General features: G+C 34.2%; 2 protein-coding genes across 3 annotated transcripts in view; one reads left to right on the top strand and one right to left on the bottom strand.

Annotated features, from left to right (window-relative positions):
- The window catches only part of LOC142317360 (uncharacterized), a 418,387-nt gene that overhangs the window by 97,860 nt on the left and 303,735 nt on the right, over nt 1-16,792 (top strand). The window contains exons 15-17 of one of the 2 annotated variants that reach the window (XM_075353849.1): nt 204-248; nt 7,735-7,864; nt 10,842-10,997. The exons of the other annotated variant lie outside the window; for it this stretch is intronic. Of the exons in view, the coding sequence (XP_075209964.1) occupies nt 204-248; nt 7,735-7,864; nt 10,842-10,997 (331 nt within the window). The remainder of the gene's footprint in view (nt 1-203; nt 249-7,734; nt 7,865-10,841; nt 10,998-16,792) is intronic. 2 annotated transcript variants of the gene reach the window in all.
- Nucleotides 1-16,792, bottom strand: part of LOC142317363 (uncharacterized) — a 427,416-nt gene that overhangs the window by 290,946 nt on the left and 119,678 nt on the right. The gene's annotated exons all lie outside the window — the stretch shown is intronic.

The raw sequence follows: 16,792 nt of genomic DNA, 5'->3' as shown, positions 1-16,792 counted from the left end.
TCCTTACTGGTATTTCCTTTCTATTGAATAAATCTATTGGTTCTTGCTTTTAACAAGTCGTTTTCATTTTTTTTTTCAAATTTCGCTTTAAATTGCTATTAGGTAAAACAAACAGTACGTTACAAAGGTGTGTCAGTATAAAAATAAGTCGAACAGCAAAATTAGATAAATATTTACTCATCAATTGTTTGTGTGTGTTTCAGAGAAGACTACAATTTACAGGATACTGTTGAAGTGAATGATATGACGTAAGTATTAATTTACTCAGTAATTGAGTTTGATGTGCTTATAGCACAATTTTTTAGATAATATCCATTAATATACTGTTTACGGTAACAGGATTATTTTTATTCTTTTCATTGGCTAAGAGAAACACGAAATGACTTAAACAAAATAAAGATTTGTTTGTATCATAATACGCTAGGTGAAAGACAATTAGTTCTGGTCAATGTTTGTTTGTTATTCTGGCACCCTCGAAAAAGAGTACATGTTTTCGACTGATTTATATCAAACAATTTCCCTAAACTTTGTAGGGGTAAAGAATTGATGAAACAAAGTGATAGTCGGTCGATGAATTTTTCCTGATTCTAAATATCAACTATTTTTTGTCATCAAATGGAATGATTAATAAAATTGATTTAAGAAGGGATGTCAGGTGGAGCCATGATAGAAAGCTTGTGTTCGAATTTTTACTTCTTTTACTATCTTTAAGTATTTACAGATGTTGCAGAGACTTCAAATCACTATCTTGCTCTCTACAAATACAGATAATAACAAATTACTTTTATTGCTGATTGAAAAACTATTTGAACTTTCAAATCGAAACCCTGGTTTTCTTAAATTTTACCTTAATATTTATTGCATTAAAATCTGTGACTCAGATTTTTAAAAAAACGATCACTGGTGCTATACTTACAAAAGGATTAGACAAAAAGTAGTAAACCTATTATTTACTCTTGTACGAAAATAAGGCTTTACAAAACAATGGTATGCGATGATTAAAAACTGAAGAGTTGAACTCGCCTTTTAATATTTTGAATCTTTCAAAAAGAGTAAGATAATATATTTACCTATGAAGGAATAAATACTTCATTAGAGACATTACTCAATCTTTTCTACGAGAAAAAACAATGTAATAAAAAAAAAAAATCCAGATATGGAAAAAATCGTGTCCGTCTCATTAACCAGATTCGTTAGGAAACCCCACCTGGTTGGTTTAGTGGTGAACGCGTCTTCCCAAATCGGTTGATTGGAAGTCGAGAGTTCCAGCTTTCAAGTCCTAGTAAAGACAGTTAGTTACTTTTATACGGATTTGAATACTAAATCGTGGATAACGGTGTTCTTTGGCGGTTGGGTTTCAGTTAACCACACATCTCAGATATGGTCGTACAGATTGTCAAACACTACGCTTCATTTACACTCAAATATATTATCCTCTGAAATAATACCTGAACGGTAATTCCCGGAGACTATACAGGAATAAGAAAAAGAAAGATTCAATAAGAAAACTCCATTGACATTGTTACACAAAAATTAATTATAAAAGGTAACAAAACGAATTTCTTAATTATAATGTTGCCGATGGTATTTTTGAAAACGATTAGTTGACTTCTCACCTTAATCGAGTTAAAAAATCTGCTAATGTTTAATGCTTCATTTTGTTTCATGTTTTTCGATGATTGTATAAAGGTTTTCTTATTTGTAGAAGTGTGTTTTCCTTTAATTTTTATTTAATATATCCACCAAAGACTAATCATTAAATATGAATTCTTTTGAGAATTTTCATACAATACAAAATTATAAATGAAAGGAAAAGTACTTTCTTATGTAAAGTAACAAAAAATAGCTCTAAATTTTTACGTATATTATTAAACATACAGTAATAACAATTTTTTAAATTTTATGAAGTTTTAATGGGTAGGCCTAATTTTTTTTTTGTCTTCAGTCATTTGAGTGGTTTGATGCAGTTGTTCAAGATCCACTATCTAGTGCTAGTCGTATCATTTCAGTTTGACATTTAAATTAATTTTTGATATAAACAAATTATATTTCTTACTGAAGGCTCGTTTAGCTTGTGCTATTCGGCATTTTATATCGCTCCTGCTTCGTCCATCTTTAGTAATTCTACTTCCCAAATAACAAAATTCTTCTACCTCCATAATCTTCTCTCCTCCTAATTACACATTCAGTGGTCCATCTTTGTTATTTCTACTACATTTCATTACATTTTTGTTTTGTTTCATTCGGTAGTTCATGTCCAGGACTTCATCCATGACGTTCATTGTTTCTTCTAAATCTTTTTACTTGCAGCTAGAATTAATATATCATCAGCAAATCGTAGCATCTTTATCTTTTCACCTTGTACTGTTACTCCGAATCTAAATTGTTCTTTAATATCCTTAACATAAGTTCTATGTAAAGATTAAAAAGTAACGGGGATAAGGAACATCCTTGTTGTACTCCCTTTTATTAGGGCTTCTTTCTTATGTTCTTCAATTATTACTGTTACTGTTACTGTGTGTGAATTTTAGCAATTGTTCCTCTACCTCAAAAACTTGAACACTAATTTTTTTTAAATATTGAACATTTTATTCCAGTCGAGGTTGTCGCATGCCTTTTCTAGGTCTATATGTGCCAAGTATGTTGGTTTCCTTTTCTTTAATCTTCCTTCCACTATTAATATGAGCGCTAAAATTGCTTCCCTTGTCCCTATACTTTTCCTGAAATCATGTTGGTCTTCTCCTAACACTACTTCCACTCTCCTCTCAATTCTTCTGTACAGAATTCTAGTTAAGATTTTTGATTAAGCTAATTGTTATGTTTTCTTCACATTTATCTGCCCCTGCTTTTTTTGATATGTTGACAATTACACTCTTTTTGAAGTCTGACGGAACTTTCCCTTCTTCGTAAATATTACTCACCGGTTTGTATAATCTATCTACCACTTCCTCACCTGCACGGCGCAGTAATTCTACAGGTATTCCGTCTATTCCAGGAGCCTTTCTGCCATTCAAATGTTTTAATGAACTCTTAAATTCAGATCTCAGTATTGTTTCTCCCCTTTCATTCCCTTCGACTTCCACTTCTTCTTCTTCTATAAACCATTTTCTAATTCATTTTCTCCATATTACTCTTCAATATATTCCACCCCCCTATTGACTTTTCCTTTCGTACTATAAATTGGTGTATCACTTTGTTTATTAGATTTTCATTTATGTACCCAAAACCTTTTCTTAACTTTCCTGTATGCTCCGTCTATTTTACCAATGTTCATTTCTCTTTCCACTTCTGAACACTTTTCTTTAATCTATTCTTCTTTCCCTAGTTTCCACTTCCTGTTTATAGTATTTCTTTATTGTCGATAGTTCTTTTACGTTCTTCATTACCAGCATTCTTATATTTTCTACGTTCATCCATGAGCTGCAATATATCCTCTGAAATGTCTGCTTCAGGGTAAGCTTTGGAGTTGACGAGTTGATTACTAAGTCTTTGCTTAACCATGATATAATCTATCTTATATATTACAATATCCTCTGGTTTTTTCCATGTGTATATTCTTCTTTTATGATTTTTAAACTGGGTGTTGAGAATTACTAAATTATACTTCGTGCAAAATTCTATAAGTAGGTCCCCTCTTTCATTCCTCTTGCCCAGCCCGTATTTACCCACTATATTTCCTTCCTTCCCTTTTCCAATGTTTGAATTCCAATCTTCAACTATTATTAAATTTTCATCCCCTTTTATAAGTTTAATTGCTTCTTCTATTTCTTCGTATTCAGACTCTACCTCATAATTATGGGCGCTTGTACGCATACAGACGTTAACAATCGTTGTCGGTTTAGGTTTTGATTTTATCCTTGTTACAATGATTCTATCGTTATGCCTTTTGTAGTATTCTACTCTTTGCCCTATCATCTTGTTCATAGGAAACCTACTCCTACCTGCTTTCTATGTGAAGCTGAGTTAATTATTTTAAAATCACCTGACCAAAAGTAGTTTTCTTCTTTGAACGTCGCTAATTCCTACATTTATCCTATCCATTTTCCTGATTAAATTTTCTAACCTACCAACCTTTTTTAGACTTCTAACAGTCCACGTTCCGACTCGTAGAATGTTATTTTTTAATTTTCTGGTGATCCATTTCTTAGTTTTCCTCACCCGGAAATCCGAAGGGGAGACTTGTTTACCTGCCCAATATTTTACCAAGTAAGGCGCCTCCATCTTTGTTATATGAAACTGCAGAAAGCTACATTTTCTTGGAAAAAAAGCAGCTGTAATTTTCCATTGCTATCAGCTGGCAGTACTTAGAAGACTGAACGATGTTGATATGGCCTGAACTACGCCGTTAACGACTACTGAAAGAGCTGGCCTCTCTAGCCTCTTTCAGAGGCCAGTCTCGAAATTCTCCTCTTTGTTGGAGTCCGTACTGGAGATTTGTCCTCGAGATCTTGACGGCCTGCTATTAGATGTCCTGGCAGAAAATTTCACTCCTGCGGTGGTGGCAGCGGCTTAAGCCGCCATTCCTAGAGGCACCGTCCGGTACCTCTACGAATATATCTGGTTGGTGGTGTCGGAATTTTACATCAATGAAGCTGATTTCCTCCAAGCGTAATTCCTGGCGCTCCTCCTTCCAGGTGCAAGGAATAGAGATCTTTGGGGCGTTGTGTATAGAGCTCGTGGATATAAGCGCAGGAAAGATGTCCTCTTGTCAGCTTTGTTAACCCGCGAGGGTGTGATAATTGATAATGACCGAGTCCTTAATATTTTTTTGAATTATTTGCTCCGCGATAACACTACGGTAAGTGAGGTTTCATACTACCGGCGTGTCAGGCGGATAGTCGGGATCTTCGAGACCAACATACAATCTTCTAAGATCACTGAGGTGGAAGTGCGCAGGTGATCTGTAGCACGGCACGGCACAATACTCCCGGATATGATTATATCACTGTGGAGCTCCTCGTCCGAGCGCTTCCAGTGGTCCTTAGTCCTCTACTATAATAGGTTGCTCTTCGCCGGCCACTTTCCGGCGTGTTGGAAGCGTGGTGTTGTTGTTCAAAGATGGCGACAAAGATCCTACTGTTAGGTCCTCTAACGCTCTTGCTCGTGATTGGCAAGGTTTTTGAGAAGGTCCAATATTTGCTTATTAATGTTAAATTGGCCACTGATCATTTGTTAATGGACAAACAGTATTGTTTCTGACTGGGCAAGAACACTGAGGATGCCGTACTAAAGGGATGGATACAGCATCCTCTAGTCAAAGTAAATATCTATTATGGATTTTTCTGGACATATCCGGAGCATTTAACAACTTATGATAGCCCTCTGCCCTGTTTCAGATGTAGACGCGTAAGTGTACTCGAAATGAACTAGAAGTGTTCTCTAGTTATTTCAGCCATCGGACCGTTTCCCTGCGTGATGTTTATGGCGGCTTGGAGGTTCTTAAGACCTTAACTAAAGGATGCCCTCAGGGCAGTGTTCTGAGTCTCCTTCTTTGGATCATAGAATTCAATTCGATGTTGCGTTTAAGGTTGCCATGTGGTTACCGAGTCGTCGCTTATGCTGACGACGCGCTGCTACTGATTGAAGGGGATTCGCGTAACGAGGTAGAATTCCGAGCTGCTCGTGCTTATGAGCCACTCCGACTGTGGGATCTCCAACATAAGATGATTTTCAGCCCAGAGAAAACCACAATAATGTTGCTTAACAGCCGATTGGATGCTTCCCGGCGAATCCGGGTTCGGATGGCTGGTCTCCCCCTTCGGTACGTTACGACTCAAAAATACCTTGGTTTTATACTAGATGAGAATTTTTGGTTCAAGGAACATTTACAGTATGCAGCAAAAAATGCTGCTGATACTTTTTCTGGAATCCGTAGTCATACATCCGGATTGGGGGTTGAATTATCATACTAAGCGTATCCTATACAAAGGTGTCAGCGAAGCTATTATGCTATATGCTGTGCCTGTTTGGGATCACCCTGTGGTTTTTAGGTATTGCGCGAACATTTTGCCACGGGCCCAACGACTCCTCTTGCTGGCTGTTATAGTCGGTTATAGAACAGTCTCGCGGGCGGCAGTTTGTGTTATAGCCGGAGTCAAACCAGTAGATAACTTGGCTAATGAGTGTAAGGAATGCTATATTTCCAAGGTAAATAACATATTGACGTCAGAACGATAGCAGGAGATTGAAGACCGGTGCCTTGCGTCTTGGCAGGTCAGGTGGGGCGAATCCCCCACAGTTCGCTACACGCACGGTATGTTTCCTATAGTACATAATTTAGGTGCGATTAGATCCCCCAACCTGTATATCACACAGTTTCTCTCCGAACATGGTGACTTCCGGGCGAGTTTGGCTAGGTTTTGTTAGGTGGATTCGAGTCAATGCCTGGAATGCGGGACTGATGATACAGTTGACCATGTCCTCTACGTCTGTCCCCTATACGAGGTTGAACGTTCACGAGCTGTTAGGGAACTTGAGAGAATAGATTCCTTTCTGGATCTCCTTACCAACTTGATGATCCGCAAAGGATGGTCTATAGTGGCTGGTTTTCTTCGCGCCGTTGCTATTTGTAGGTCTGCAGAGAGAGTTTGATCGAGGTACTCGGTTGTGGTAGGATCCCGGGTGGCTAGGGTTCCGGCTTAGGAATTGGATTGGTTGGAAGTATGCACATTGGCATCGTGCCACGGTTATATTGGTATAGTTTGTGATTCGATTTGGGGCTCCAAATCGGTGGTGGGGGTGGCTGGCTGCCTGGGTATGGTAGCTCGTGCTACAGGGATCGTGGCTTCTCTCCGCCCGTAAGGTTCTGATCGTGACTTGGTAATGCCACGTGAGACACCATGATGGGACTGGATGGTGGTGCGGGGTTTGTCCCCGGCTCCTGCGCGGCCCGGAATGAGGTTGCGTTCCCTTTGTAGGTGACCTAAAATAGTCGACTTATTTGGGTATAAGTCTGAATTTCTATATTGCGTAAAACACAACTATGATTGGTATATTTGTAGCACTGATTACACTTTAAACTCGTTCGTTTTCTGAGGCATTCAAAGTCACGAACGGTGGTGTCAAATCTGTACTAGGTGAGAGGTTTATAAATTGTAATAAAATATTTTTTCAATAACTTTTCGTATTTTTTTTTTAATCTCCTTAAAAGGAAATATTTATACTATGCTTAAAATGGTATAGGAAATTTTAAATAACAGGGGATTAATTTAAAATTATGACCAGGTGTTCCCGAAAACAACTATCACCTAGCTGAACCGATATGACAAGAAGGCTGTAGATCGACGCAGACAAAACATAGTTGGCATTGTGAATGTCCGACAAGATCTGAGGGAACGGTGACGTACGTATGAAACAAAATGAGTAGAAGGGAGATATAGTGACCAGTGTGACTGCCCTAAAGACCGCAAAGGAGTAATTAATTTAGTGTCTGTTAATTAAATTTTCTTTAATCTTAAAATGATACTTCGAATTTGCTTTACTTTTTCTAAACTTTACTTCCATATCAAAAAGAATATTAAATGATTTGAACAGTTAAATTACTTTTATTCTCTTTATACAATACCAGCTTTGCAACCGAGAGAAATTACATTTTTTTAAATTTATTTGTAAAAATAATAGAAATTATAGTATTCTATTTTTATGAAGCCAAAATTTTATTTAAAATATGTTGTAAAAAATTCTAATTCAGTATTAATATTTTAACTCATCTTCATTATTTTCTATATTTTTTAGTTGCTTCTTACAATCAAATACACAGAATGAAACGGATAAATATAATTACATACGGAACACGAAGGACACGGTGTTTAGCGGTCTACATTTTGAAATATATTTTTCCTACATCTGTAGATTATTTGTACCAGTAAGTAGATTAATATGGATCGTGTGTTTGTGTGTGTGTGTGTGTGTGTGTGTGTGTGTGTATAAGTTACGAATGTATATATATTACACCACTTACACAGGCGAACGCGCGCACACAGTGAAAGAGAGAGAGTGAGAATAATTTTACTGACCTTTTATTTTTTTTGGATAAGTGAATGATATTAGCATAATGAAATGGTTTTTTATATTAACTGTAATTTTAAATTACAGTTTTAACATGGATACATTTAAACTACTTTTTATTTTACAATTTTTTCTATAAAATATTTCTTTAAGTCCAAAACTGGTCGTGGTTTAAAACCTTTCTTAACTGAGTACACATTTTCATTATGTTCGTTCTTATATTTCACATGTTTAAAACTGTAAAAAGATATCACCTACAAAGTTTAATATTTCTTAAATTTTTTTAAGGTTTTTTTTTTATTTATTTATTTTTTTTAATTGTGGACATAAATCATGATTGCTTAAATGAATTTGATGCAACGTATGGGTTAACCAGAAACAATTTTTCGGCTTTTAACTGCAATCAATTTTTTTTTTAGTTTATTTATTATTATTTATTTTACGTTTTATTGAAAAATACTCCAGTTTTTTGCGGCTTTTAGTGACTTTAACTGTAGATAATATTTCTATCAAAACTTAACATCATTTACTTGTAGTTAATTTTTCTTAAATTTTGAATGAATTAGCAAATAAATTACGCTAATGTTAATGTTTCTGACATCAGACCGAGATACTGATCTTGATTTCTAGTGTAAGTGATAAAAGAGTATCCTTTTGGACGATCATAACATAAATGTTTAAGTAGAGTGTATAGGTGTGGTAATTAGTCACTGGATGCGTGAATTAACTAATATTTAATTTACAAACAATAACAATACACTATTATTATAAAAACATACTACTATAAAGACAACACAAAACTAATTATAGGTATGCATTACAACTTTGATATGACCCGTTAAAGGGAAAGGCGACGTCCATCAGATGCGTACACTATGACCTCATCGTGCCGAGTGTTTCCACTCGCCAGCCGCTCGGAATAGAGCGCGCTGAACCCAGACAGGGTACACCTTTATGTAGTTTTAATTATGTATATATATATTTTTTTTTTCAATAGTACGATTATATTTTTAGTGCTCAACCATAATTTACCTATTCTCTTCATGTAACAAGACCGAGAGAGAGAATTGTTATCACTTAAATTGCAACCTGCTGATTTTATCAATTTAGTCAATCTAACTGGATTTTATCTAAAAACAAGATTGGTTGTGGTAATTTTCATTGGTTGCCAAACCGATGTACGATTTGCAAAATTTTGAGAGACTCGTGCACCAATCTGTTTTTATTCTGACTCGAGAGAGGAAACCTTTGTTAGTAATGGTTTCATTGCAATAGTCAGAAAGAGGAAAGCAGGGAAAGACAGCTTGTAAATGCTTTTCGGTAGATAATAGTAATGGCACGGCCTGTTATATTTGTAATAGGCTGTATAATAGGTCTAGCTATATGTATTAGGGTAGTTCAAGTTTCAATGGGGGTCGTGCTCGGGAGAGTCTGGTTTTCATTTTCCAGGGTATGATTTTACTGAAAAATAGCACGGCTATTTGTTGAATTGGAATGTACAATTATTAAGAGGCAAATAAGTAAATGTTGGCTGCGATCAACCTAGCTGCAAATCCAAGCGGTCCTCAAAGTTGGAGCTGTAGTGAGAGACTAGAGGTTATATTTAGCTCCCGAAAGGACTAGATCTGATGTTCTCTGCGACATTTTCTCAGTGGTAGCACTCCAATTACTAAATTAATTATTATATGTTGTCGTGACATGAATTTTAACTGAATTATTAATATGCGGTCGTGGCCTGAAATTTATTGAAATGGTTTGTATAATAGGTACATACGGTTTAGGTGATGACAGAATGTAGATTTAGCCTCGGGGTCTTTGTTCTGTCATGGGTTTAGCAGTTCTTGAGGGCCACGTGGTAGAATTAGGTGTCTGATATCTTCTACGAAGGCAAAACCTTACCAGGGCGGAATTTTCCGATGTGGTTGTCACTCGCGACATCTGAATCGGTGGAATCTTACGTGGCCGGGGCCGGACTGATGACTGTGGAATATGATCAGTTTGAGGCAAGAAGACGTCCTCCGATTAAGCATCTCATGGATAGGAACGGAGGGGGTGATATGGCAAGCAGACACGTCACGATAAACTGGATTGCTGACGAAGCAGCGGCTCCAGCAATATTATTTAATAAAGTCTATCATTATTCTTGTGGTCATCCAGTTTTCATTCCTCAGTCGTCAGTCTCGTTCAGTTCCAGCCAGTCGCCTACAAATGGCAATCCCATTATTCTTGTATAATCGCATTCAGTAACAGTCCCAGATCATAATTCAAATATAATAAAAATTTAATAACATATAATAATTCATTTAATATTTCAAGTATATTAAAGATTCAATTTATATATTCAAACGTATATTCAATTATAATAAAGAGTTGACAACAACATCAACTTATGATTTTAATTATTTAAGAATCAGCGCCGAAATTCATCTGTTTTTACATGTATTTCGTAGGTGTTTTGATTGTTTTGTAGTTTATCTATATACTTATACATAGCCTCTTCTTTCTTATGTATTTAACAGTTAAACTGGATATAAAATTTCTCCTTACATACATAGTCTAAGATAAACTATTATGGCTCCATTAAATAATTGTAACTTACGCGAGATTTACATAAATATATATATATATATATATATATATATATATACAGAGAGAGAGCGAGAGAGAGAGAGAGAGAGTGCGAGTGGATGAATGAATGGTGAGAGAGAATATTAGTTACAAACTTTTAAAATTTTAGTTTTTCCAATAATATTTGCAAAAATATTCCTTAATTAAGTTCTTTGTTAATATCATGTAATTACTTATTTTTAATATAAAAATTTGTTCACTTCCAGGTACCCGTTCCTTCCTATTACCCTATTGACCCCTATAATATGCCTGTCTATCAATCATACAGGTTCACTATCAGTGGTTATCATTTAAAAAGCGAAAATAGTCATCAAATTACTGGTCTGAGGTATTTAGTGACTCAGACACCAATCAATAATGAGGTAAATAATTTTTTTTTACTGATAGATTGTACTTTATTCGCTTTTTTCTAATTTTCATAATTATTTTTAATCTTAAAGATTAAGTTATTTAATACTCATTAAATCTCAAAAAACCCTACCAATTCGTAAATTATTATCTGTAATACATTAGATTTCTGAATTACACAACCAAAACAAAGTTTAATTTCTTTGAAGAATATGCGTTATTTCCCCCGGATTTTCATTAATATTTAATGGGTCTTCAAATTTATTCGGTTATGAAGGTTACATTATATTTAACAAACGCAGCCCTTGCACTGATAATTAGTATATAGAGATTATTTTTTTTAGGATAAGTCAATGAAAATGTTTTAAAATTTTGAGGAAAGAAATTGGTTATATAGCCCACCAATTGATTTTTACTTTTTAAAAATTCTTCATTTACAATTTTTAAGAATTTATTGTGGAATAAGTGTTGCTATCCTTCTCCAATGACTTTCACATAGACAACAAGAAAGTCGATAAAAATCCTATTCTCCCAATATCTCCCATATCTCCCATATCCCCCATATCCCAATCCTAATATGGATTATTTCATGCAATCGATTTTTATAATTTCATTTTTATATCATGCTTTTCTCTTGGTACGAATATTTACCTATTTTTGTAATAATTTTACGCAGTATTGTGTAAACTATTACGTTAATCTTTAGATAAATTAATTTCTTTTTTTATTCTTCAATCATTTGACTGGTTTGATGCATCTCACCAAGATTCCCTTTCTAGTGCCAGTCATTTCATTTCGATATACCCCCTGTATCCTAAATCCCTAACAATTTGTTATACATATTCCAAACGGTGCGTACCTGCACAATTTTTTCCATTTACATGTCCCTCCAATATTAAGGCGACTGTCCAGGATCCTTAGCGTGGAGCCATAAGTTTGTCTATTCATTTACCTACATTTTTCCAAATGCTTTCCTCTTCATCAATTTGTTGGAACACCTCTTCATTTCTCACTATATTCACCATCTGATTTTTAACATCTTTCTTCAGCTCCACATTTCAAAAGCTTCTAATATTTTTTTCTCAGGTACTCCAATCGTCCAAGTTTCACTTCCATATAAAGCTACAATCCAAACATATACCTTCAAAAATATTTTTCTGACGTTTAAATTAATTTTCGATAAAACAAAATTGAATTTTTACGTGAAAGCTCGTTTTTCTTGTGCTACGCGGCATTTTATTTCGCTCCTGCTTCGTCCGTCTTTAGTAATTTTACTTCCCAAATAACAATATTCTTCTACTTCCATAAAGTTTTCTCCTCCTATTTTTATATTCAGTAATCCATCTATATTATTTTTACTACATTTCATTACTTTTGATTTGTTTTTGTTTATTTTTATGCGGTAGTTCTTGCGCAGGACTTCATCCATGCCATTCACTGTTTCTTCTAAATCTTTTTTAATCTCGGCAAGAGTTACTGTACCATTAAGAAATCGTAAAATCTTTATCCTTTCTCCGTACACTGTTACTCCAGATCTAAATTGTTTTTTGCCATCATTAACTGCTAGTTCTATATAAAAATTAAAACGTAACGGGAACAGGGAACATCCTTGTCGGATTCCCTTTTTCATTACGGCTTCTTTCTTATGTTCTTCGACTATTACAGTTGCAGTTTGGTAGCTGTAAATGTTAGAAATTGTTCTTCTATGACTATATTGGAACCCTAAATTTTTTTAAATTATGAACATTTTATTCAAGTCTACGTTATGAAATGCCTTTTCTAAATCTATAAATTCCAAGTATGTTTGCTGGTCTTTCTTTAATTATCTTTCTACCATTAATCTGACTGCTAATATTGCTTCCCTTGTACCTATATTTTTCCTGAATCCAAATGTAAAATTTTTGATGCATGAAGAGTTTAGCTATTTGTTCTGTATTCTTCACATTTCTCTGCTCATGCTTTCTTTGGTATCATGACAATAACCCGCTTTTTGAAGGCTACCGGTACTTCCCTTTTTCCGTAAATATAATACACCAGTTTGTATAATCTATCTACCACTTCCTCACCTGCACGGTGCAGTAATTCTACAGGTATTCCGTCTATTCCAAATGCCTTTCTGCCATTCCATTTTATTAATGCTCTCTTAAATTCAAATCTCATTATTGTATTTTTCTTCTCCTCCTCTTCGATCCTCTTCTTCCTCTTAAACACCAGTTTCTAATTCATTTCCTCCGTCTAACTCTTCAATGTATTCCACCCACCAATCGAGTTTTTCTTTCGTACTATATATCGGTGTATCATCTTTGTTTAACAAGTTATTAAATTTTAAGTTTAACAAGTTATTAAAATTTTCCTAACTTTCCTGTATGCTCCGTCTATTTTACAAATGTTCATTTGTCTTTCCAATTCTGGACACTTTTCTTTAATCCACTCTTCTTTGGTTAGTTTTTACATCCTGCTTATAGCATTTCTTAATTGTCGATAGTTCATTTATGTTCTTCATTACCAGCATTCTTATATTTACTACGTTCATCCAAGAGCTGCAATACAACCTCTGAAATCCAAGGTTTTCACCCGTTCTCCTTGTTCCGCGTAAGTTGGCTTCTGCTGCTTTAAGAATTTCCTTTTTAACATTCTCTCATTCTTCTTCTACATTTTGTACCTTATTTTTTTTTACTCAGACCTCTTGCGATGTCCTCCTAAAAAATCTTCTTTACTTCTCTTCGTGAAGCTTTTCTAAATTTCACTAATTCATCTGACACCTTTTCTTTAGGATTTTAAACCCCAATCTACATTTCATTATCACTAAATTATGGTCTTTTTCAATGTCTGCTCCAGGGTAAGCTTTCCAGTCGACGAGTTGATTTCTAAATCTTTGCTTGACCATAATATAATCTATCTCATACCTTGAAGTATCACCTGGCTTTTTCCATGCGTATATTCTTCTATTATGATTTGTAAACTGGGTGGTGGCTATTACTAAATTATACTTCATGTAAAGCTCAATGAATCAGTCCCTTCATTCATTCCATTTGCTCAGCCCTTATTCACCACCTACATTTCCTTCCAGTGCTTGCATTACAATCTCCAACTAATATTAAATTTTCATCCCCTTTTATATGTTTAATTTCTTCGTCTATTTCTTTCGTATACACACTCTATATCATCATTATCACGGGCACTTGTAGTCACATAGACGTTAACAATTGTTGTCGACTTAGGTCTTGATTTTATCCTTATTATGATTCTATCGCTAGCATTTTGAGATACTCTACTCTCTTCCCTATCTTCTTGTTCATTATGAAACCTACTCCTGCCTGCCCTTTATTTGAAGCTGATTTAACTATTCTTAAAATCACTTGACCAAAAGTCGTTTTCCTCTTCCCACTAAACCTTGTTAATTCCTATTACTTCTTAATTAAACTTATCCATTTCCTCTTTAAATTGTCCAACCCACAAACACTTTTTAGACTTCTATCATTCTACGCTCCGACTCGTAGAATGTTATTTTTTAATTTTCTGGTGACATCTTCCTTAGTAGATCCCACCCGGATATCCGAACGGTGGCTAGTTTACCCGCGGAATATTTAACCAAGGAATGCGCCTCCATCTTTGTTTCATGAAAATTCAGAGAGCTATATTTTCTTGGAAAATAAACGCTGTAGTTTTCATTGCTATCAGCTGCGCAGTACTCAGAAGATTGAGGAATGTTCATATGGCTTTTAAGTCCTTCTTACCTACGCAAAAATTTTGGTCAAGGTTCAATTTATTACAAATTTATTTCTTATTGTCAATACAGCAAGAAATCTAGTTTTATAAAAATACGTGGTAGAAAGTAGAATTAAAACTAACAATGCTTTTATGGTCAACAGTGGATATTAATTTTAATCCTTAACTTAAATTCACCTAAATCTAATTTAGTAAGTTCCATTTCAAAATTCTCATCGCAAGATAGTTAGATCAAAAATTCTGTTTCGTAGTTAGAGTTTCAGGAAAAAAGTTTCCAGTGTGAAAGTGTTTTGAAATTCGGAACTCTCTTCTTAATTTTTTTTTTTAAATTAGGCGAAAGCATTTTATAATGCTGCAGAATTTGTGATATTATCTTTCATTTCAATTTTCTGTATTGTCCAAAATTTTTGAAATTAGTAAAAGACTGAAAATTTTCATTCGAAACCCAATTATTTATTATTTATTTTTTTTTTTAAATTTCTATTTTGTCGTCAATTGAAAATCGATTTGTTGTTGTTTCACCTAGCAAATTTAATTTAATTCATTAAGGCGTTTAAAAGTATTTGATGAGTAGGCTAGTGTTGTGAGCTCGTCTATCAATCAGTTCAGAATCAGCCATTAGGATCTACAGCGCATCTGAACGTAGCTCAAACAACCTGCTTTAAATGTTTCCTAATTAAAGCCATTTCACTACCATGTGTATCAATAACTGAATGGTGTTGTTGCCCATTTCAGAACAAGGTTTCAAAAATAAACAGAGTTCAAACTCCGAGATTTCATAAATTTGACGACTTTGACGGCCTCCTGGGAACATGTTTTAACTATTCAGGCATCCGTATAATTAATGAGAATATAATTTTTCGTATGCGACATCCCCAAATTTTCCTGTCATTGGTCGAGCACCCTCAAACAAAAGCTAACGCACTGCTTTTAGTGCAGTCTATTTTCTGCAAAGAAGACATCCAGATTTTGAATATTTAAGCAGATGTTATTTGCATCGAATAAATATTCAACACAAAAATTTTGTGTTTTTACTTAAGATATTAACATTTCTTTAACGTTAGATGCCATGCCTTCAATTCTGCGGGTCATTTGATAAGGGACAATTCACTCAACATATAAGTCACCAAATTTAGCAGCTGTGCAGTTGTAACTCTTCCGTTATTGTATGAGCTCTTCCAAATTTTACCATTCTCAAATTCACTAAGAAAGATGACACAGCTGCTTTTTGAATACTTCTACAAAAGAATATGTTTTATTAAACGATTTTTATATCAGCATATATTTTCATAAACAAAAAATGCCACGGCAAAGCGTCTTTTTACTAAGTCTAGAAAAGCCATAGCAATGTCACCTATGCAAAATATAGTAGTGATTTTGAAATTACGGGATCGGCGCTTGTTTCTACGTCTTAGAAACTCTCATTTTTGAAATGTGAAGTCTTTTCCTTCCTTTTACATCACCTGTGTGTATGTTGCTTTTATTTCAGTCAAAATAAAATAAAAATTTATTGCCATACATAAAAATGTATATGATTTCATCTTTTTCATTTCTCTTAAATCTTTTTCTTTGTATAATTCAATTTCCTTGTGGTTTTTGTGTCATTTCAGAATCTTAGAATTCTAAATATGAAAATAGCTGTTTCGTTTAACTGCAAGTTGTTAGTGTAATAATAAGTAATCACTGAAATAGGATATTTACATATATATATATATATATATATATATAATAAAATATTATACAGGGAAAAATTTATATGTAATAATATACGTATTTTTCTTCTTTTTGGTAGTATAATATAATTAATCAATTCTATGATATAACATAAATAGCTTATTACAAACAAAATTCTTGTTTTTTAAGGGAATATATAATTTAATAGTTTGTTTTCCCTTTAATCATAGAAAAATTGGAAAAATGTTAAGTTTTTGACTTCATAATCTTTTTTAAGACATCTGGTTACTTAATTTAAAAATCGCCGTCACAAATCAGGTATTTAACAGCACATTTTTGTAATACACAGTGGATAACAGATGTACGTTAATGGTTGGAGTTCAATTAACGACACGTTTCAGGAATG

The sequence above is a fragment of the Lycorma delicatula genome, chromosome 1 (genome assembly GCF_047948215.1).
Source record: "Lycorma delicatula isolate Av1 chromosome 1, ASM4794821v1, whole genome shotgun sequence".
NCBI lineage: Eukaryota > Metazoa > Arthropoda > Insecta > Hemiptera > Fulgoridae > Lycorma > Lycorma delicatula.
This window is presented reverse-complemented; position numbering and strand designations above follow the sequence as displayed.